The sequence below is a fragment of the Ostrea edulis genome, chromosome 1 (genome assembly GCF_947568905.1).
Source record: "Ostrea edulis chromosome 1, xbOstEdul1.1, whole genome shotgun sequence".
Taxonomy (NCBI): Eukaryota; Metazoa; Mollusca; class Bivalvia; order Ostreida; family Ostreidae; genus Ostrea; species Ostrea edulis.
In genome coordinates, this window is record NC_079164.1 from 34661734 (window position 1) to 34686869 (window position 25136).

Below are 25136 nucleotides of genomic sequence, written 5' to 3' on the forward strand. Positions count from 1 at the left end.
CAAACTAGATCGTTGTAACGACCATAGAATTTGCGAAAGACTGACTTTAAACAAGACTGTTGAAACCCCTTTACCATCAACTTCTTTGTCAGTAGCTTGTCTCGATTTAAAACCTGACCATACACAGAACAAGCTCTTGCGTATCGAATCAGTTGAGAGATATAAACACCATATGCAGGTGATAATGAAATATTGCTACATAAATATGGGAAGTTGACGATGGAGAAGCTTACAATATCCCGTTTGTCATACAGTTGAGTTATCAGTGTGCCGTTAATGTCTGCTTTCAATAAAATATCTAAGTATGAAGCAGAAGTGTAAGACTCTGTGGTGTCTTTTATTTCGAGTTCACGGGGATATATCGAATCGAGATATGAATGAAAGTTATTATTGTTAATCGATAAAAACGTCGTCGATATATCTAAATGTCGAATTGAAGGTCACAGCAAGACATTTTTCTTCTCACGTAGAAGTTATTGAATAAATTCTGCTTCATATGAATATAAAAACAGGTCAGCTAACAAAGGAGCACAATCCGTGGCCATGGGAATTCCAACAGACTGTGGGGAGACCTGATCATGAAAGACCACGAAGATATTGTCAATGAGGAACCTAACATATTTTTTATTTCAACTTCAGAGTACTTGTGCGTGGAATCAGAGTGGTGTTTAACAAAATAATTTTTTGGATGACTAATCCATTTTTGTTGACGAAGCAACTGTCTATGATGTCAAAAAGTCTAGTCTTTAATTCATCGTGAGGAATGATCGTGTAAAGTGTAGAAAAGTCATACGTTTTGATGTTGTTGATTTGAGACAAGTTTTGCGATTTCAAATTTACTAAAAGTTCTTTAGAATTTTTTAGAATCCACATTTGATTTACACCACTTCTGTCATATGTAGTAACACAGTAAGTTTGAAGTTTCTCCTTCACAGCTGTTAATATTTTCGTGAGGAGCAAAGATAGGGGCTTGACAGAGCACTTACAGGATCCAGCAATGTATCTTTGTTTGTAAGGGTTTTTATGAAGTTTAAGAATTCAGTATAGGTACGGTAACTCATATTCATCCGACCCATTGACTAGGTTATCAAATGTGTCTAAAACTGAAGCATGATTTTGAAGAATTTCATCTTTTGAAAGGGCAGTTGTAGTAAGTACGATTACCAAAAGTGGAATATAAGTCACATTGCTCTAAGCGGAACCGTTCCCAGTGCAGGTGACTTAATGATTTAACCCGCGATAGTCCTTAAATAATATGAAATATCTGGTTTGACGTAACTCTCGAGCCTTTCTTGTAAATAACTATATCGTAACACGTGGTATTCCCATGGGCACAAATTGTGCTCCATTGTTAGATAACCTGTTTTTATATTCTTATAAAGCAGAATTTTTATTCAAAAACTTCTAAGTGAGAAGAAAAAGAATCTCTTGATATGACCTACAATATGACATTTAGATCTATCGACGACGTTTTATCTATTAACAGTAATAATTTTTATTCATATGTTGATTCGATGTATCCCTATGAACTCGAAATAAAAGACACCACAGAGTCGTCTACTTCATACTTAGATATTGTATTGAAAATAGATACTAACGGCAATCTAACAACTCAAAATTATGATAAACGGGATGATTTTAGCTTCTCCATCGTCAGTTTCCGATACTTATGTAGCAATATTCCATTATTACCTGCATATGATGTTTATATCTTTCAACTGATTCTATATGCAAGAGCTTGTTGATCAGCTTTTAAATCGAGGCAGGCTACTGACAAACAAGGAGTTTCAACAATCTCGTTGTAAATCAGCATTTCGCAAATTCTATGATCGATATAACGATCTAATTCGCAGATACAACCTATCGTTTTATCAAATGCTGCCTGACATGCTTCACACCGATTGTTAGACCGTCCTTGGCACACTGATTTTGACTACGGATAACTACGTTTCCTTGATCAAGGTATAGGGCTCACGACGGATGTGATCGGTCGACAGGGGATGCTTACTCCTTCTAGGCACTCGATCATCTCTGGTGTATCCAGGGGTCGGTGTTTGCCCAACTCTCCTTTTTGTATTGCTTATAGGAGTTTTGAGATTGATGAATATCTATTTCAAATACATTTATCAATGTATCTTTCAATGAATTGTCTTAAACATTTTATGTAAAATTAGAAAAATTAAGATGGCCTATGATGTCTTTTATTGTGTATAGTAAAAAAAATCCTGGGTGTAGATTGTGTGTGTGTGTGTGTGTGTGTGTGTGTGTGTGTGTGTGTGTGTGTTGGGTGTGGTGGTATAAAACACTAGATAAACAGCAAGCCATGTGTACTAGGTGAGGGTTGTTGACGTGTTGGTTGCATTCAATTTCACATTTCCAATGCTTTTCCCTTTGATATCTTGGCACATTGTACTGATAGCCGTTTCCCCATGAATGCCGGTTTGAATAATGTGGATATGAATATAGTATGTCTATACCAACGGCTGAAAAGTCCGACAGAAATGAAAGAAGAATGTAAATATACCAAATTTTCATTTTTGTGAATACATGGGCATTTGAACAACAACGCTTCACTCCGGCATACTTTTCATGTGGCGCTTCTTGAAGTAAAGCCGGTCCGTATGATGTGTCACAGGTCATACCCTAATGTATATTAAAAATGAATCTTGATTTTAAAATATCGTTGGAACGGAAACCATTATATGGTTATATATAAATGTAAAACTTCCTGTTTGTTGAGTACGAAGTGATGGCTGGATTAGATGTAAACTTGTTGGTGTTTGGAATGCTTGTACTCTTTCCCCAAAGTAATTGTAAAACCAACAGAGGAATATGTGGGTCACCACGGTAAGATATAATTCCATGTACCGGTGTTTTGAAACTGATATTTTACCTTTATGAAAAGTGAAGATAACGAACAGTGATCAATCTCATAACTCCTATAAGCAATACAAAATAGATAGCTGGGCAAACACTGATCGACCCCTGGACACACCACTATGAGTCCTATATCCTGATCAGGTAAACGTAGTTATCCGTAGTCAAAATCAGTGCCAAGAACGGTCTAACAATCGGTATGAAACACGTCAGACAGCATTTGACCCAATCATAGGTAATATTGGCAAACTAGATCGTTATATCGACCATAGAATTTGCGAAATGCTGACTTTAAACGAGACTGTTGATACCCCTATACCATCAACTTCTTTGTCAGTAGCTTGCTACGATTTAAAAACTGACCATACACAGAACAAGCTCTTGCGTATCGAATCAGTTGAGAGATGGAAATTTCATGGTATTAAAAAGATAGCCTCCCACTCGCCTTTTAAGACTGATTCTATGTAACTATCAAAATTCAGTGGCCACGGTATGTCACAGATTTTTATGAAACTTTGTGTGTAACAATATTATGATAGATATAAAACAAAAAGGACATGCAAAGGTTTGACTTAGCAACGGTTGCCATGGAAACCGATCCTCTCACAACAGCTGGACAAGATATGCACATGTATGTTATATTTTGAATAATCAAAAATTAAACGCTATTGTTTATAAAAACAACAATTGTAAAAATTATTTTGAGCTAGGTTCTAGCTTTTAGAAATTTTTTGTATTTATTTAATCCTTGGAAACAATAGAAATAATTATTTTTATGATGTATAAGGGTTTGATATATGTAATTTTTAGAGAGGGATAAAATATATTTGCCCAGTCATTTGGTGTAAACTCACATGCTAGTAAAATGTATTGAATCTTACTTTAAAAAAGTACAGAAACACATTTGTGGAGAAACCAAAGGTAAACACATAAACCAGTAGTTTCCTCTGGTGCACAAACCAAAATACACCAGAAAGAGTTATTGCCCTTTGTAACACTCTCTTGTATTGGAGATATGAACAGCCTTCATTTGTTTTCAGTATGGCAGGAGGTGGAAATTGAGTTTTTATTCAATTTGTTCTTCAGATGTTTATCAATATCAGATGCTCTTTGTTCACTTAATTCACTACCACGATCTTTATCTTCAATTGTGCTAAAGGATTCCGGTTTATTTCATGGAATACAAATCCGTTTGATCTTTGCCATAGTCACCGGACTCTAGCATCCAATCGTCTACGTATTCGTAGAAAAAGTAAATGTTGTGGAATTTAACGCTTTATTGCATCACATCCGACTAAAAAAATGACCAGGGAAACAGAAGGCTTACAGACATATTCATAGAAAATATGAAAAAGCCCTGCCTGTTGCCGTGTTGGAACTTGTATTGACGTAAGTATTCTATTTGATTTAGAATTCAAATTCTAAAGTAAAAGCTGAATAAAATGTATCAGAAAATTTGGCTTTTAGTAAACATATGAGAACCCCAATTTATTTTATACTGCCAGCCAGGCTAGTCAGCTATAGTGGTATACATGTAGACTGAACATTGTAAGTAGTCCTGCCATTTACTGCATGGGTGTACAATATAGAATACTAGTTAAGTATGTCCCCAACCTAACATTCACTCAGGGAGTTTCCTATCACATTTACACAGAGTTCAGGATCTGTAAAAATTGGGGAATACTTATAAAATCATGTTTCATGTGGAAATTTTCAAAAGGACTAGGCTTAATTTATGTAATACTAAGTGATGACCCCCCCCCCCTCTCCCTCTCTCTCTCTCTCTCTCTCTCTGACTGTCAAGTTTACAATAAAAACAAACATGTGAATGCCTGTGTGCATTCTAGATAAAGATTGTTAAAATCATATATATTGGTGAGCCAGGCTACTTTCAAGTTTGTTTACCTGTGGTAACCCCCACTAATATGTGATAGTTCTAATCTACAGAAGAAATCACACAAATACTATTATGATTTAAAGTTTTCTCATATCTGTAATTATGAACTTTAGGACACTTGATTTGGAAAAATTAATTTATGAAAAATTGATGATTTTGAATTGGGTCCTGTAACTGGGCCCTCAAATTTTAATACATGTAGGTCCTGTCAACTGAAGTAAATCAAAAAATATTAAATGTAAATTGTAAATATTCAAATACTTTTGAATTCTTACTTTTTCATCCAATAATCACATATTTTGGCCAAAGTACATGACCACTATTTTATGTAATTAATGTGTGCTTTTCTGTGTTTCAGCTGTATGAGCATCATACTGTGCAAATCACCTAAAGATGGAGTTGACCAAGTTGCTGACTTTGAGGAGGTAAATATTCAGCATTAATACATACACATTGAATACATAATTTGAAATTCAAATTTGAATCCCAGTATTATAAATCCTAAAACAAATTAATAGATGTGGGGAATGTGGTACATTGGGTTTAGTTTCTTGGTTATGGAGCCTGCATGGAAACTGAATTCTCTAGAATAATCACAGGAGACCATCCATTTTTTATGCGACATGATGACTTGAAACGTTTTCATCACAACTTCCTAAAAAATGTTTATTACTTCACTTAATTAGCATACTCAAAAAGACTAGTTGTTTTGTTGTCAATGACGCACATATATATGTACACATGTGTATGAGCTCAGTATCAATTGTAAAAATGATTAATTCTAATTAGGTCAATGTTGAGAATCACTCAAGTGACCTACATGTTGCTATTTGTGTGCGTCAGTCATCATAAGACGTTAATTGAACATTAATATTTTTTCTTGATAACCACCCTTCCAATTCTTTTCAAATTTCTTTTAAGCATCTTTGGGACAAGGGGAATTAACATAGATTGTAAATCTAAGGACTCTGGATTGACGGTACTTTTAAAAATGCTCTATACCAAAATTGAGAATTTTGTTTTAGAACCAGGGTTTGATTTCTTCAATTTTATGGAGAAAACTTTTTCAGATATACACTTCGTTAAATTGTAGAGTTGGGGAAGGGGGGGGGGGGGTATAAGTGTATTTGACATTTATTTGTGTCCAAATTATGTACTTAATACTGAGGATCTCAGTAGTAGTCTGTTTTTAAAACAACAGACACCTAGAATTAAGAGCACAATGAAAGCATACATGTGATAAGGAGGGGGGGGGGGGGGGGGGGGGGGGTGACTTCATAACAATGCCTGAAAATTCTTAACAATTAAATTTTAACAAAAATTTTACACTAGAGATGCCAATTCAAGATAATTAACATGCTTTGTTTATTGGCATCTGGTGTACATTTAGCAACAAGTAGTGTTGTTCATTGTGAAACGATAAATTGATAATGTACATGTATGCGTTGGTTGTACATGTGTTTTAGGCATATCTTATTGCATGTTTTGTTGTGTTTGGTTGTTGAAAATATTGATAGAAATTAATAATGAAGAATTGCTGATATACTAAGGACATCATGATTCTGATCTAAAGAAATTGAGGACTAGTTAATATTTACATACTTTGTTACATCATGACCATACATTGCTTGCAAGAAAAACACAATCAGTGACTAAGACATTTTGTTCAGTTATACTGTTTTCAAGCCATTACACTTAATTCTTAGAAAAATTCCTTAACTGGCAATTGATTGCAATCAGAAATTGCAAATTTTCTATTTATTCCTTACTTGACACCATCGAATGACAGTAATATGATGCGCGCTCCCTGTAATCAGGGGGAAATAACTCGTATAGCATTGTGAAAAATGTAGCTCATTGATTATATTCATATACGTTTGAAATATTTTATGGTTATACAAGATTTTTTACAATAACTATTGAAAAAGACTCGAACACAATTTATGTTCATGTTATGCATAAATCTTATTAAATCATTGACTCCGCAAAATATTATGACATCACAGGAGGGTGGAAATACCTTAAATGAAGCTGAATGCTTATGAAGGAAAAACAGAAAGGGGTACCAAAATTGCGAATTTCGAAAACACAGGGTTGTGAATGTGGGTCCAAAAGAGTCATATAGTGTATAACATGGATTTTGTAGCCCTTAGAGCTATAGTGATACTTTGAATTTTTTTAAATTTGATTAATACTCAGGTAACCAATAAGGTTTGTGGACATCTTGTTAATTTATGAGTATTAACACTATCAATAGCTCTTCAATACAGCATAAACACATGTATACAAACTGTATCAAAACATAACATCCTTTAGGCCAATTCAACTTAATTAGTAAGATTATCATCCTGGGTCACCAAAAAGTATGGGGCAGACTGTGGGAAGATTTTATTTTTTAATTTTTATTTTCTGAGAAATATATTGATGACAAACAAGTTTTTGTCAACAGAAGTGCATAATTTAATGCCAGATATATAAATCTATGTTATTTCACAGATGATTTTTGAGGGGCGGGTGGGCGGGCATGATAATCTATCAACTAAGTAATTAATTAAGTGGTAAAATTACTATTCTAGCATCATGAATGATCTTGTACATGTAAATTTAGTTTAATCAAATTGAATTAGGTGTGTACTGTATGAAAATGTGAAAAATAAGATGAACTTTTCAATATTTGTTCAACACATTTTTTAGAACTTGAAGAGCAGAAGATGCATTCCATGACTCTTATGTGATATAGAGGACAAAGAAGAGCTCTTGAGAATGGAAAAAAACTGCGAGTTTTACAGTCAATGAACACACCTCACAACACAAGTCCATCCTGATTCAGTAAACTGTTCTTCTAAGGAAACACCATGACTTAGTTAAGATCAAGTTTTGGTGTCAGAAGACTAATGTAACTAAAACATTGCAAAATTAACCTGGAAGTGTCTTATGTGAGCCTACTGAATAAGGATTCATTACTGAACAGTTGAAGGAAAATCACTACTATAATGATTTTAAAAAAAGATGATTGTGTTGTTTGGATAACATTGTGATCCATGTTTTTTGAATAAACAACTTTGCAAAAATGAGTTGTTCTGTGTTAATATTATAAATTTACTAATTACTGGTATGTCAACATAGATTACAGTAACACTGAACAAACTTTAATAAATTTTAAAGTTTCATGCAGTTTCTGCAGTAGAAAATGACACCTATTGATCTTCTGGTCCAAAGGTCACCAGGTGCAATACAATACTCTGTACAATTGATGTCTGACCAGTTTCTTCAGAACCCTTTGATTGATAGTGATATTTCATACAGGGGTTGGTCACTGGTAGTATATGACCCCCATTGATTTTCAGGTCAAAAGATTAAAAATGGCAGGGGCCTCCGTGGCCGAGTGGTTGGAGCATAGCGTTCAAAATGACACTGCCTCAGTCGGCGCGGGTTCGAATCCCGCTCGCGCTGGTATTAAGTGAGAAAGTTTCCCAATTTACTTTCGGAAGGTTGGTGGTCTCTTCCCAGGTACATTGTATCTGGGTTCTCACTTTCACCAATAAACACTGGGCACCATCAGAAAACTGAAAAATTGTTGAGTGTGGCGGAAAATATCAATCAATTAAAAATGACTAGGTGCAATGTAGCTAGTACTCTATGCAATGGTGTCCCCCCAATATCTTGGGCCTGTTGTTCAATTATGATATTTCATATGTTGGTTGGTTATGAATAGTAGATGACCCTAATGATTTCCAGGTCAAAGGTCAACAAATACAAGGCAGTACAATGAACAATTTATTGGTATCTACCCAATATCTTGAGAAGACTTTTTATAGTTATTGATAATAGTTTACATGACAATACAGTACATGTAATATAGCTCGTTTATGGAAATGATTGCAAAATCTACTTGGTGTTTGGGGAGGGGGGGGGGGGTCCTACTGGATTACAGTTTATGTTTACATGTTTTTTTTTAATCACTAACTAATTTTTATTAATATGTTAAACTTCTCCATGTTTATTTTTGAAATATCAATTGCTCATATTGTTCATTTTAACTGAAAATGGTGTAGGTTGTATTATTTGTCATTAGTATGAATTTTTGGCAAGATGCCCAAATCTACAGTTTTCGCACTACAATAGATCAATTGTACTACCTTTCACCATTAATCTTTTTTTTTTTTATAAATTAGGAGTCTTTGATATGGACACCCTTTGATGACAGTTGATTATGCTGTATGTATTTTCCAAATTATCTAAATTCATCAACGAAATCCAACAAAAAATCCCGTTTTGGCAAAATGCCCAAATCTACAGTTTTCGTGCTACAATAGATCTATTGCACTACGTTTCACCATTAATCTTTTTATATACATTAAGAGTCTTTGATATGGACATCCTTTGATGACAGTTGATTATGCTGTATGTATTTTCCAAATTATCTAAATTCATCAACGAAATCCAACAAAAAATCCCGTTTTGGCAAAATGCCCAAATCTACAGTTTTCATGCTACAATAGATCTATTGCACTACGTTTCACCATTAATATTTTTATATATATTAAGAGTCTTTGATATGGACATCCTTTGATGACAGTTGATTATACTGTATGTATTTTCCAAATTATCTAAATCCATCAACGAAATCCAACAAAAAATCCCGTTTTGGCAAAATGCCCAAATCTACAGTTTTCATGCTACTACAGATCAATTGCACTATGTTTCACCATTAATCTTTTTATATATATTAAGAGTCTTTGATATGGACATCCTTTGATGGCAGTTGATTATGCTGTATGTATTTTCCAAATTATCTAAATTCATCAATGAAATCCAACAAAAAATCACTTTTTGGCAAAGTGCCAAATTATAATACATTGGTACAGCGGTCAGTAACACACTCTTTACCATAGATGGATATAGATATCATAAATAAGGAGGGAATTTTATGGGGAATCGAGATTTATGGAGAAAATTAGTTGTCTTTTTCAATTTTTTATATACCACAAGGACAAAACATGGGCAAAACGGGCTGAATTTTGCAGTTCAATTAGCCCTCATAGACTGCTGTCGGTTTCCATGGCAACGGATGGTAGAAATTCGGTGGTGGGGTTGAAATTATGTAAGATGGTGCAAGTAAAGTTAATACTGTGAAAATCAAAGAAATCTGTGACATTGAGTGGCCAGACCCTATCTGATTTCTTTGATTTTTACATAGAATTGATCTTAAATATCCTCCCACTCGTCTAAATATACATTGTTTGCATATAATGACAACCCTCAAATAAATAGAGGGGGGGCAGTGGTTATATAAATACATACATTTCCAATGTTTTTTGCCTTTGATATCTTTACCAATTTTCCTCATGAATGTAAACAATGTGCGTTTGAATCTTGAAAACTATAGTACGACTATTTTACGGCTGGAAATTCTCCTACCGGAAAGAAAATATATCGGAAATATAAGAAATAAATTACATTTTTGAAAAATACATGGGTTATGAACATCAACGCTGGCATGCTTTATATGCGCAGAAGGTTATTTTCATATATCAATTAAAATTATCTGTTTGAAACTCAATTGTTCTATCATGTTTTTGCACGTGTTTTGAAGATCTGACGGATCACCGGCCTGCTGTCCTTACTTCTATATTGATGGTGACCAGTGTGTAGGTAAGATGTTTACTATCAACAATTATTGACTTTGTTCCCTTAATTATATTGTCAAACGCACAGTAGTGTCCAGCAGATTTTATCTTTGTAACTGATAAGTGTGGACAGAATGGCTGAATTATGGGACAATTAGGGTGTAAGGTAAATTTCCTATTAATGTCTGTAATTGGAACTCTTTCTAAAGGTGTGATTAAGAGTTCTAACTTTGTGCTGGAATGTCTGTGTTTTGCATGGAGAGGTGCAGTAAGAATCCGGATGCTGAAATCAAACTACATTTTCTGGATGAGTAACAAAGTTAAATATTAGGTTCATTCCCAATTATTATCTATCTCGATATTCAGGGCTTTCCACCTTCTTGCGGAAGACCTTTTGATATTCCTCTCTTCATTGTTTCCTTCTTTCCACCCCAAGAAAAAAGTACGCCGCACAACTGATTAAAAAAACAATTAGGTCCATCATACATGTATTTGATATGACATGATATTAACATTTGTACTTGAACCTTTATTTCTTCAAAGTTATTGGATAGAAAGCAATTAAGAATTAAGTTATCAATATTCCTCGTAAACCGTAAACGCGAGTGACTTGAAACATTTACTAAAATATGACGCATAATGAGTTTTATAGAGAAAGCATTGATCTCGAAAATTATAAGTTCCTTGATGAGAGTGAAAGAAAGTTTAGAACTTTTCCTTAAAACATAAAAAATGTAGACCTCTTATTTGCAGAAAAACCGGGATCAAGCGGATTAGAATAGTTCACCTTTGACCTTTCAAATTAAGTTAAAGGACACAACGCATGTTTCTAAACTTTTTCATTTTTTCAGCAAAATTAACTCTTTTTATGCCTAAAACTACTTTAAATGTGTTTTAAATGAAATATTTTGCGTAGTTTTCGAGTTTGAAAGCGATGAAATTCAAATCTTGCGATATGCATATTTTCTTTCGCTAGTTTACGCGCCATTTTGTGTGACGTCATATGCGCCCTCGGGTTTGAAAACAGCTATTAGCCATTTCATAAACAGATTAGATTTAATCGACAAAAATCCAATTGTCACGTTAACGGCCTGTAAATAATAATACATTATGATGTTTTGTGCCGTGTTCGGGTGTACTAGTTGTCGGTAAAAAGGATTTAGACTGAGTATTTTTCTATTTTTCGAAGGAAGGTACGAGAAAAAAGACGTGGATAATTTTTTTGTTGGAGCAAGAACTTTACCTTAAAAAAAACCCACACCCAGTCACCTTTTAAAACATCGCTTGGACAGAGACCCTGATAAACTGCGAGAAAATGGATATATCGAAGCTATAAGCACTGGTAGGCCTATAGCATACATTCTGTTTTGCTCTTCAAATTCAATACACACTCGGATCAACTGACCTTCACCTTGTAAACAACATATATCGACGATACAATGTAACTTCTACCAACTGGTAGATTTACAACAACAAAAAATAAAGATACAAAATAATTGAACTTTTAATTATACAAATAATAGAATATTGTATTTCCTAACTTTAAATTGAATTATAAAATTATTTCTTTATTGAACTCGTAGCATCTTGAGTGCGTCAGTAGGCTATAACGCTGAGCTCCCACTTCGTAGTTCCTAAAGACGTGCAAATCACAATTCAAAAATATTAATAAGATTGCTTTATCAAAATAAGATAATGTGATTACCACTTTAAATTTGAATATTTTTATTGATTTGTGTGTGTATTGTCTTTTTCTTTCTTTCCGAACTGCACCCGTGACAATAGCTTGGCATAGGGCCTAGTTGTCAACAATTTAACGTATCATAATTTGTCTAATTCAAAAATAAATAATGATTGCACTGTTTATTTTAGAAAAACAGCGCCAATTACAGATGTATAAAGGAATAACATCCCCAAACAGATTGTAGACAACGGCCCATATAAACATTATTTACTCACAATTTTGCCGATTTCATACACGCTTTACTCGCTATATTTGGGTATTTACATCGTTATATATGTGCACTGGTGGCGAACACATATAAAACTCGGACAATTTATCAACATCGATTTAAATGTTGCCCATGGTAAATTAATTAGGCCCCTAAAAGTTGAGTTTTTAATAATATCTCGCAGTACTTTCACAATCCGAAGGGCGCATGTGACGTCACTGTACCACGTGACTACCTACCTAATTAACTTGGCTTTTTGAAATCGGGGCTTAGATTTAAGTCTGTATTGTGGTTAAATATCGCAAAATTTCGGCGAACGAACTATTAGAATTAATTACTATAAGCATAAAGAAGACAAAATGCATGTAATATTGTATACTTTGAAAACATGAGATGTGTCCTTTAAGGTCGAGCATTTTTACACTCTCTTTACTGTATAAAATACCCATAAGATATATATAATTATTGACTTTCTGGATAGTTTCTATGCATCACTATACGACTCTGACCTTCTTGCATAAAAACCTTGTGATCGAAACTGTCACTAAGCCGTGGGTCATAGCAGCAAGAAACCTTTCATCATGAACTTGCTTAAGGCAAATCTTAATCGATGGGATTCAAGGTCTCCTTAGAGCAGTTATTGCTCCTAAAAGTATTCTTTGTTCAGTCTTATAACTTTTACATCGTTGGTCGTGGATATGGGGACACTTTCCGCAGACCTTAAAATTGGGTCAAGGTGAAAGGTCAATCACACTCTTCTATCCCATAAGGTTTAAACAGTTTAACCTTAAAAGTCAATTAGAAGCGCGTAGAATATTAAAAATATAAAATGAAAAAAGTTGTTGACGGAAAATCGAGAAGTTGTCCACAAGGAAATAACGTGAATGTGATGGGACTCTTTCTGAATACTCAAAGACGGAAACGCAGTCATGGACTTCGTTCATATAAAAGACCAAGTATAAATGATGTCACGTTTGATTCACTTTTACCTTACGTCAACAGACAATTAGGTCCACGTCATTATTCGCACAAAACTTTACTTTGTTTCTTTGAGAGTTTTACATAAGTTATTTGAAGAAGCCACAGCTAGTCTATACTTGGATTTCTCAACACCTGAATATAGACTGAACTCTATGATTATGGATGTTCCCAAACACAGGCTCTTTAAACCACCGCGGATCATGGACGATTTTCCGTCTGAATTATGCCGCTAGTTTCTTGAAAGGTAGAAAATGCATATAGTTATTTCATGCACTTCCATTAAGCTTAAATTTACAAACAAAGGAATAGAATGCCGTCATCATAAACAACTTTCGTTATAAAAGAGTTCAGTCTTGCATTCTATCTTATTTCAAGTTCAAGTTTATATCCTGTATTTCCTACAAATATACCTCTACTATTGCATCAATTTTTTTCCACGTTATAAACAAACTTTGCAGTGCCGGAATATAGACCATCTTATACTTAATCCACCTACGTGTTCTTGTTCTTCGTTTTCTTTCAACTATAATCCATTTGGACATTTCATTGCTGGTGATGTTGATATAATTGAAAATCAAGTCATCCAAAAATTACTTTGTTAGACACCACTCTGATTCCACGCACAAGTACTCTAAAGTTGAAATAAAGAATATGCTGGAGTTCCTCATTGACAATTTCTTCCTAGTCTTTGGTGGTCAGGTCTTCCAACAATATGTTGGAATTCCCATGGTCCCGAATTGTGCTCCTTTGTTAGCTGACTTGTTTTAATATTCTTATGAAGCATAATTTACTCAAACACTTCTACGTGAGAAGAAAAAATCTCTTACTGTGGCTTTCAATGCGACATTTAGATATATCGACGTTTGATCTACATGTATTAAGAATAATAATTTTCATTCATATGTCGATTCGATATATCCCTGTGAACTCGAAAAAAATACACCACAGAGTCGTTCACTGCTGCTTCATACTTAGCTATTTCATTGAAATAGATATTAACGGCAAACTAAGAACTCAACTTTATGATAAACGGGATGAGTTCAGCTTCTCTATCGTGAACTTCCCATATTTATGTAACAATATTCCACTAATATGTTGTACGGTGTGACCGTTGAGACGAGCGAAGCCCATTAACTTGTTGCAACACGACTTTTATCCGTCTCTTCATTTAACGCGGGAAACATAATGCAGTTACAAATTGTGACGTCATATTAGCTGCATTTTTTTTTCTTCTTCTCTCAAACCAAGCAAAACCAAAATGTTTGAAGCTGTGAGAAAGCTTGTCTGGAATTTAAAAACCTTTATATGGTACTTTCTAAGCTATCTAATTATTTTAATTACGGGTTTGTCAATGAAGTATACCGCAGTGACGGCGACATTTTTTCGGAAGCATTATGGGTGATACTCATCTTTTTTCAGCTGATGAAGAGCAAATCACGTGACTCATATGTGTAATCATTGGAGCTTCGCTCTCTATCACCTGCATATGGTGTTTTTCTCTCAATTGATTCGATACGCAAGAGCTTGTTCTGAGTATGATCAGGTTTAAAATCGAGGTGGGCAACTGACAAACAAGTTGATGGTGCAGAGGATTTAACAGTCTCCATTAAGGTAGCTCTATCCTCATATGACTTATCAATATTAATGGTTAAAAGTGGAAAAACTTTATTAATTTCCACTCAATATAGTTTAATTTAATTAATAACCAAAGAAAATATATATGTTGCCACCTTTTTAAAGATGTCAGACATACAAAAACAGAAGTATACATCAACATAAGAAAATCACACATTTTCGTTAAACAGAGTAATAAAAATAGATAAAAACTTGTTGAAATGACAAAATTTAAATATCAACACTTTTTAAAACAAAAAACCCGCTAATTTATAAATATTTATAGATTAATTGTGGATATTAGCGAAACCAATGTGTAATAGACATCCAGTAGAGGAAATTCCAGAATAGGAGTTATTGTCCTTGACAACATTTTTTAAATCATAAATAATTGATTATCTATGGAAAATATAAACTTTTCAGTATCAATAGTCTACCAGAATTTTTATTATATCCAGTGAATATAATTTCTCAGAGAGAGAGATATTTCTATCATGCGCAAAGTTTAATTCATTAAGATTTTTGCAAAAACATCTGACATCAACGAGGATCGATCAACCTTAAAGTCAGCATTTTGCAAATTCTATGGTCGTTATTATATAACAATCTAGCTTGCCAATACTATCATTAGATGAAATGCTGTCTGATTTGTTTCATACCGATTGTTAGGCCGTTTGTGGTATACTGATTTTGACTACTGATTCCTCCGTTTACTTTATAAAGATATAGGGCTCACTGCGGGTGTGACCGGTCGACAGGGGATGCTTACCCTCCTAGGCACCTGATCCCACCTCTGGTGTATCCAGGAGTCCGTGTTTGCCCAACTCTCTAATTTGTATTACTTATAGGAGTTATGAAATTGATCACTGTTCGATAGCTTCACCTTTCATGTCCGTCCTCAAACAGTGTACGGAAACGGAACTTGCAAGCTCGGTCTCCTGTACTGCGCCAAACCCGCAGGTGGGCCTATTTTCTGACATTCAGTCAATAACCTATAAATAACAACCTGTTCTTGAAGAGTTATGCATTTTAGATCGTCTAACACAAAATGTGCATAAGAGGCTGACTTGCACATCTTGATTGAATGGGCAAGTTAAGTTTTGGAGCCATGGTCAATTCATAATAATTATATTATGCACGTGCACAGATTGTACCTGAATCAGGGAGGCAGTTTCATGGCAACAAGGGAATGGACAACCCGGTACATCATGGTGACCTTTGCTCGAAATCTCCGTTAGTAAGCTCTTCCACTCTAGCCCGTCATTCCTCACTGTGACACTACTGGTGTTGTAGTTGTTTGTCACGAACCTAGCTGCTCTCCTTTCCACCGCCTCTATTTTCTCGATGTTTTTCTTAGTGTGAGGGTCCCAAACAGTGGATGCATATTCCAACTGGGGTCTGATCAGCGTCTTGTAACATTTTCCCTTAATGTTGGTTGGACAAGATGAGAGATTTTTCCGTAAGAAAGCAGTGGTGTTGTTTGCTTTCTTAAAAACATTGATGGTTCCACAGTAGGTTGTTGGAGATGTTGACCTCCTAGGTACTTGGCCTTGGCGGTAACAGTCAGCGCCTTCCTATGAATGTACATGTAGTGTGGGGTGATAAATTTCTGGAGGTTTTCTAAATCCCTTTTGAATTGTCTGGCGTCCGCCTCTGAACTGATGGTCCTGTACAGGAGGCAGTCGTCTGCAAATAATCTGGCCTTGGAGCTCACTTTGAGAGGTAGGTCATTAATGTATGCCAAAAATAGTAGTGGGTCGAGGACCGTTCCTTGGGGCACTCTGGATGTAACAGGTGCGGTTGATGAGAAATGGCCCTTTAAAAATACTCGTTGCATTCGGTTGGACAAGAAACTCCGGATCCAATTGAGCAGGCATCCTCGTACACAGTAATGGTCTAGCTTGGTGATCAACCTCTCATGTGGGACCTTGTCAAGTGCTTTCGAGAAATTTTACAGCACTGCACCGATCTGGGAGTTGTTTACGATACCCATAGCGAGGTCCTGGATGGTTGTTATCAGTTGGGACTCACAGGATAGCTTCTTCCTAAAACCATGTTGGAAGTCGGTTAGGATGTTGTGCTGTTCAAAGAAGTTCATAGGATGGCTGTGGATGATGTCCTCTACCACCGTACAGCACACAGATGTCAAGGACACCGGTCGATAATTTGCAGACTTGCTCTTGTTACCCTTCGTGAATATCGATGAGACATTTGCTGACTTCTAGTCCTCTGGTGTTTGACCTTGGTTGATGGATGCCTGAAAGATCTTGGTAAGTGTTCATGTGACTGAGTGAGCCATCTCTTTCAGGAACTTGGTAGCGATCTCATCAGGACCAGTCACCTTATTTGGGTTGAGGCCTAACTGGAGTTTCAGCACGTCTATTGAGAGAAAGTGTAGTGGATAGAGCCAGAATATTCACAGATTCTACGAGAAAAGAAGTGAAAATAAATAGAGATAAAACTCATACGTAAACCAAATTTTACTTTGCTATCAAATGACCGTTGGAATACCAAGAGCTAGTAGAAACGCACGTAGGACTCAGTGACGGATCCAGGATTTCGAAAGGAAGCATGTGAAAATCAAGTATTAGCCAAAGCACTCAGCGATTTTGGGTGTCAAAAAGTCTTAAGTTTTACTCGCAATTTGTGGCAGAGAAGGGGACTAGCGACAGGGACTAGCGAAGATATTCACTGCTTTAAACGCAAATGCTACTTTTATCTAAACACGTCTCGTGTTAGTTCGAAAACATTGGTCAATAGGAACATGGAAGGGTTTCTGTTAAAAATTAATGATTTATAATTAATTGATTATAAAAAGCAGAGAATATTCTCATGCTTGAAAGGTGAGTATGGACCCCCTAAGGGGTATTTAAATAATTTTCTACACAACAACTTTGCTGTCATTCAAAATCACGTGATGTAGATATGCATTTAAAAGTCCGAGTCAATATGAGGAAACCTTGGAATTCTGGATGATCTACAAAGCACAGTTGAGGGCAAATTGATGCAATCAAATTGTTCAAAATTGCCAGTATCGATATGATTTTTATCACTTTATCAATGCGTGTTTTAAAAACCACTTGATTAAGATGTGGAAAATGAGCTGCAGTGTCTCTTTAAGGTATTCAATGTATAATGACCATATTTCATATCTAATAAATGGATGGTGGAATTTTTGTAATCATGATATCATTTTGAAGGGTTCATCAAATAAAAATAATCCATCATAGGAATTTTCAAAATTTTGTTTACTGCTTGATTTATTTCACCTAGAATTTAACATTGAAGTATATGGGAAAAACATGTTTTATTACAATATTTTAAATTACATTTTCATACAAATCTTTTGGTAGAAAGTTACATCCACTTTCTCTTAATGAAAATATGAAATAAAATTAATCATTGACCACACATATTTTTAGAAAATTAGATTTTTCTTATTTTTACAAAGGGCAGACAACTCTTCCAAAAAGTGTTATGTGCAAAAAGGTCAGCTTCTAATCATTCACCGGTCATGTGAATTTCATCTGCTTCACTTTCATCATTATTTAACAATAAACATTTATGTTGATCTAAATCCTTGAAAATTGTTCATTATCCTTTCATTATACATGGAATACCTTAAATGATTCAAAGTCTAGTAATTTCTATTTTATTTATTTCCTGGACATTAATGTATCTATAACAATATACTCGTGTTCAGATGTTGACACCCAAATGCTATAATTTCATGTTGAACAGAGTGTCCAGTTGGATATAAAACCAACAAAGGAAAAAACTGTACAGAGCCTTGTGATTTTCCTGATTATGGTACACAATGTCATAGTACTTGTCATTGTTCTCAAGAGGATTGTCACCACGTCAACGGATGCCCTGTGTTAGGTAATGAGGAAGCAAATAAATCTTACTTAATAATTAAGTTACAAATATCTATGAATATCATTCTCACTGCTTGGTAATTCCATATTAAAATGTATACCGGTATCTGTCTATTTTCATATTCTACCTAAAGGTACCACAGCGAGTCTAGTAACTACAACAGAAACCACACTCTTTAGTGACACTGGAACTATTTCAGGTTAATGTGTTTCTTTCTAATTTTATTTTCATATGATGATAATGATTTGTGTATGTAAAAAGTCATGGCTTTGATCACAATATTCTACTTAAAGGTACCACAGCGAGTCTAGTAACTACAATAGAAACCATGCTCTGTAGTACATGTAAGTAACCGATGTATAAATGTTCCATAGTCTCTTCTCTTTGACACAAATGAAGGGTTGATATAATCAATCTAGATGATAAATATTTCGTGTCTATATGGTTTTACATTTTGATATCTTTAAACGTTAATGATCCATCTTATGATTATTGATATTAACTCTCGTCAAATTTTGGAAAATCTATTTAAATCACAGATTTTACCACATTGTTTGTTTTTGGAATTGGAGCCAGCATTAAGTTTAAGAGATTTTTTATTCGTGTGAATCATCCATTAGGTATAAAATTTTATCGAATAGTTGTGTAGCGTCGACTTCACTTGTAAAACGCCAAATCAGGCATGTAGAACTAGATTTAATAGACTTCCATTTAGAATGAAAGTAGCTGCTACCAAATCTATGGATCATTTGGCCATATCTGAAAATCCACAGGCGCATTATTATTCTTATTCTATCAATACAGGTGTCAATATATTAAATCCTATATCAAGTGTGTATATTGATTTAGATACTATTGGGTTGTTATTCCTGATTCAAAATTTCAACTCAGTTCCTTTCAAAACCACATTTAATGTTATAATACATCAGACGTGCTTTGGACCAAATTCATCAGCTACAATACGCAGAGAGGAAGGACAGATCTTATATCTGTCTCTCGTATATGATATATTGGCTTAAAGGGACTGATTCACGATTTCCCCCAAAATTTTGTTTTTCCCTTTTAATGATCAAAACCTACTGTCTAATGTGTTTAAAAGATTTCGCATAAAAGTTAAGGTTATACATTATCACAGAAGCTCATTTGAAAAAGTTTGTTATTTGTTTTGTAAACAAAGATTGTGGTATGTTATTGTTTACGAAATTTTCAAAAGAAATGGATATCGATCTAAATTTATTATATCTTTAACATTTCAAGCATTCTTTGAGGGAGAATGTGTCATCAAAAAGTTAAAATTTGTAACTATTTGTAACTATGGAGATTTAAGATGCTTTATATCACAAAATTGATGTTTCACTGTTTGTTTGTATACACGAAAAGACTCGAGTCTTTGTTTACATAACACAGATTTAAGGCTAAAATATTGCTTTTATTCTTGCATTCAGAAGGCCGAAATTTTGGCTGTTGACATTAAACGAGTTATATTTTCAATGTTTAACATCATTTCGTTTTTCAAAATCGTGAACCAGTCCCTTTAACACCGATATACTGTTGGTGATTTTATCTACATTGGCAAAATTGAGTTCCTATGGTGATGAGATTTAATGGAGAGGACACAGCAAAATAGATATTGTAATTTCGGCTCAAATAAAGTTAAATGAAAGAGTATGGCGTCTACAGTATATGTAATCAGATCAGAGTAACAGCTATTTTTAAAATGTGTCGAATATACAATATTTTTTATGGTAAAATAAAGTAATGATAACGAACAGTAATCAATCTCACAAATCCTATAAAGAAAACAAAATAGAGAGTTGGGCAAACACGGACCCTTGGACACATCAGAGGTAGGATCAGGTGCCTGGGAGGAGTAAGTATCCCTGTTGACCGGTCACACTCGCATCGTTCTCCGTGTTATGGAAAGCGATCACTACTTGCGTTGTTTTACTAATATATCTATAAGACTCAGTCAAATATATCAATGGAATATTTTTATATTCCCAAAACGTAGATACACGTATACGGCATATGCCAGTAGGAAAGACTTTGATGAATATCCAGGCAACAATTTTACCCCTGTAGTATTATCTATATATCAAAATATTTATTTCCCTAAGTGCATACTGTTGTCTGGATTATCAGAAATCATTTTAGATAATAAAGAAAATCATTTACATTTGAAGAATTCTCGAGCGCGTTAATGGCGTGCATCACGTAAACAGCATATCGGGGCATACATTTCTAAATTAATAATGGAGCTAATTACCTACTATATCACAATTCTGTGGATCATTCTGTCTACACCATGAATGTGAGAATTCGGGTATGGGAATTACCATCACATTAACAGCCCACTTTTTCAAGATTTGACCGCTCCACGTTGTGCTGTGATTTCTTCTATGCTGGTGATGACCAGTATGTAGGTAAGGTGTATACTATCAACATTGATTGACTTTGTTCTCATAATTATTCATCTGAAATATCTTATTATCAAACGAAAAACAGTATTTAATCATTTTTTTAAACCACAAAAATCATATAAAATAGATTGTATCACTATTTTGATGGTGAAAATAATCTTCAAGAGAATAGAAAGTATATATTGAATTGACTTGTCGGTGTTTTGCCAGCAATCTCTAAACTTTTTAACGAGCCATTCACAAACAACTTTTTGAATATTTCAGATTCATTTTACACGCATTCCTTTTAGCTTTCAGATCTGGGTATGGAATCCACCTTGCTTAGGATTTTGGAAAATTGGAAGAGGGCATTGAATGGGAACAAGTATGTAGGGACCATCCTTATGGATCTTGAGCAACAAGGCCTATGGTCTATGGCTATCTCATCCATGATTAGCTTTCTTAAAGCTTAAAAAATATAGTTTCGGAAATGAAGCTGTAAGTCTTCTGGATAATTATTCTAGTGATAGATCTCAGTGTGTGAAAGTTTGAAAGTTTTCCCGCTCCTTTCAACCTATTTCTAAGGTGTCCCCCAAGGATCGATACTTGGACCGATACTATTTAATGCAAGGTGAAGATAATGAACAGTGATCAATCTCATAACTCCTATAAGCTATAGAAAATAGATAGTTGAGCAAACACGGACCCCTGGACACACCAGAGGTGGGATCAGGTGCCTAAGAGGAGTAAGCATCCCCTGTTGAACGATGATATTTTTGTCTTTGTTTCTATCCCTTCCATCTGTGATTGTGCCGATGACAACACTATTTCTTATTCCGATGATAATAAATGTGATTTTTTAAAAGTCCCCTTTTTTTCGAAAATGAAAACCTATCCGTTATAAATTGGTCCCATCTCAATAGAATACAGGCAACTCCTAACATTTCAATAGGAGAGAAAAGTAAAGATCTAGACTTAACTTTTCATAAAGTAATGATTGATTGATTGATTGGATATTGTTTAACGTCCCTCTAGAGAATCTTTCACTCATATGGGGACGTCACCACTGCCGGTGAAGGGCTGCAAAATGTATGCCTATGCTCGGCGCTTATGGCCTTTGAGCAGGGACAGAGCTTTATCGTGCCACAGCTACTGTGACATGGGACCTCGGTTTTTGCGGTATCATCTGAAGGACCGCCCCATTTAGTCGCCTTCTACGACAAGCAAGGGGGTACTGAGGACCTATTCTAACCCGGATCCCCACAGGAACATAAAGTAGTGAATCTGAAGTTAAATTGTTAGGGGTAACTGTTCACTTTCAATTATTATCATTATTTTCAATTCCTATATCGCTAAAATTTGTAAGCAACTGAATGTTTCGAAAAGAATAGGACACGGTTTTAGCCGATTGCTTCATTTCATAAACGTTTAGTTATTGTCCTCTTACCTGGTAAATTTGCTCGGTAAAGAATACTATGAAAATGGAGAACCTGCAGAAAAGGGTCCTCCGTTTCAAAAACCGGTATAATAATTATACATCTACCTATAATAAATTGCTTTGAAAATCGCTTCTCCCAACCATAAAAGTTATACGCCTGTGTACTCTGGCTATGGAAACTTCCATTTTTACACATATTCTCTCTCTCTCTCTCTCTCTCTCTCTCTCTCTCTCTCTCTCACACACACACACACACACACACACACACACATACACATTGTAGTAAAACATGTACTATATTGTAGCATTATATCACTCAATCAAAGAAACTTAGATCCAGAAAATGCAGATTTAAATGACAATTCCATGTTTTCCTGTGTGGATTTTATTTTTATGGACAGTGCTTAAAATTTGACAATATTTGAGTAAGCAGTGCTTGTTTTGTGTTTAAAATTTGCTGTTCTAAAGTGTCAAGGGCGTATGATATTTAGGCTTGCATACATTTATTTGCAAAATGAACAAATAATAAGATATGAAAATTAAATAAATAAGAAAAATCTAAGGATCAATCATACATGGACGAGATAAAAATCATTACAGGGTTTGTTTCGAGGGAAGAACAGCATTTGTCTTGTCTCATTTGATTGTCAGTGTTCTCGAAAATATCAACAACATAAAGCAAAAATGTGTCTATTTTCTTCAACATTGTATGCTTACTACAATATATATTGAATGGCATTAGCATGCTTAGCAAAATTTAACGTATTTTGAAAGGTGATAAACTCCATATCGATCACGATGTCAAGAATACACCAGCTTCAGGGGGCTTCACCTTCCTCCGGACCTTTCCTGTGGACGTATTGTGGCTCCCCAGATGTGAACGCTACTCCGCTTCCCACAAACCAATGGTTGTTGGGGAGCGGAGAAGACCGGAAACCCTAGCTAGGCTTGTGAAGATGACATGCTTTGATTACAGTGGTATGTTTTACCTCTAAACTGTGAATTGCTTTTCATGCAGTGAAAGAACTCGATATTTACAGACAATTCTCAGTTTATGCTGCAGCATATGCATTTAAAAAATTAAAGGAAGGAATTCTATATGTTTTAATATTGTTTAAAGATCCCACTTTTGCTGTGCTGAAACAAATCAGAGGTGTATTAAGTTATATTGTTATGCATAAACTTCGGAAATGTTTCATAATGAAGAGAAAAAATATACTATCCGATTCAAAACAACTGATAATTCAATTTCAATTTATTAATTGACATACAGTCAAAATAACAAAACGATTGATAGATAACAAAAAGAAAAGAAGAGAAGAGAAAAAAATAATGACAGGTAAAACATGTACTATAGCATATAACACATATTCATATGGTTCTTTAAAGTCCATGAATTTGTTTTCACTGCAAAAAGCATCTATCTAAATAATTACACAAATATTTCGTAATATCATAATCACATGGGTGAACAATTTCTTCAATGGGATCAGTACCACAGTATAATTTATCACTAAAAATATCATAATATTGAAATCGAAGTTTGTCGTACACAGGACAGTAAAGTACAAAATGTTTTTCGTTTTCAACAAATAATTTACAAGCATAGCATATACTATACGTTTTTCCTTCGGGATTTATCTTCCTGTTTCAATAAATGGTGAATGTGCAAGTATTCCTAATTTTCTTAGCTGTGATCTTCCACACTTTTTCAAAGGAAACTTTAAGTAATCTTAAGATTTTACTCTAGAAATAAAGTTTTCCTGGGTTAGATAATGAGATTTTATTCGAAAAATTTAACATAAACTCAAATAATGGAGTGTATGCTGTACGTCCGGTTGAGATCCCCCCTTATTGAGACGTCACCAGCTGTACATGCACATAGTTGAAATACCTCAGACTTATGGTTTGCGCCCAGAACCATAGCAGTGAGATTTCTTTAACGTGCTAACGCATTTCGCGACTCGGACCCTCAGCTTTTAAGGCCATATCCGAAAGAACCGTAACTTTCACTTCTAAATGACAAGCGTTTTGCAAAGGAGAAATCACTGCCTATTTTAACCGCACGCGCGGGGCTTAATCTTACGACCTCTCTCTTTACTTAATTATTACTCGCATCAATTCAATTAATGAGAGCAATAATTGATTTGATGTGAGCATTTTAATTAATTGAATATATTCAATTCATGAGAGCAATAATTGATTTGGTACACGCATAAATCCAATTACAGTTCTTGTGAATTAAATTGATTCGCGCATCAATGTAGTGGAATTATTGCTAGCAAAATTTAATTTGTAGCACGGTATTAAATGATTTGATGATCTCTAGTTTAACATCACTCTGAAGACTAGTTTAACATTACTCTGAAGACATTTTTTTTAAATCGCTTAGCGGTTGCTTCCCTTATATGTGCAACAGAAAGTGAGAAAATGCAACGGACCACACCAGGATTAGAACCCGGGCCCCCT

The 25136-nt window shown here is 34.7% G+C and overlaps 1 protein-coding gene and 1 long non-coding RNA gene across 3 annotated transcripts; both read left to right on the forward strand.

Annotated features, from left to right (window-relative positions):
* Window positions 1–2743: 2743 nt before the first annotated feature.
* On the forward strand, window positions 2744–24462 carry LOC125658781 (uncharacterized). 2 transcript variants are annotated; one of them, XM_056146766.1, is made up of 7 exons: window positions 2751–2847; window positions 10371–10429; window positions 18693–18833; window positions 18964–19029; window positions 19124–19174; window positions 21541–21614; window positions 23442–24462. In XM_056146766.1, exons 1-6 carry the CDS (start codon window positions 2786–2788, stop codon window positions 21573–21575), a joined length of 414 nt encoding a protein of 137 aa, XP_056002741.1. In that variant the 5' UTR covers window positions 2751–2785; the 3' UTR covers window positions 21576–21614; window positions 23442–24462. The 2 variants fall into 2 exon arrangements, with proteins under 2 accessions (XP_056002732.1, XP_056002741.1); XM_056146757.1 differs by lacking the exons at window positions 21541–21614; window positions 23442–24462 and having other exon boundaries at window positions 2744–2847; window positions 19124–20997.
* Window positions 3332–7838, forward strand: LOC130049331 (uncharacterized). Its single transcript, XR_008797827.1, has 3 exons — window positions 3332–4266; window positions 5133–5199; window positions 7469–7838. It is a non-coding gene; the product is annotated as an uncharacterized LOC130049331 (long non-coding RNA).
* Window positions 24463–25136: the final 674 nt, after the last annotated feature.

Excerpts from the sequence above, each read along its gene's own strand:
- LOC125658781 (XM_056146757.1), top strand. The coding sequence starts at position 2,750 with ATGGCTGGATTAGATGTAAACTTGTTGGTGTTTGGAATGCTTGTACTC. Across the intron at positions 10,430-18,692 it reads TGATGGTGACCAGTGTGTAG|AGTGTCCAGTTGGATATAAA; the intron begins GTAAGATGTTTA and ends CATGTTGAACAG. Across the intron at positions 19,030-19,123 it reads TGACACTGGAACTATTTCAG|GTACCACAGCGAGTCTAGTA; the intron begins GTTAATGTGTTT and ends TTCTACTTAAAG.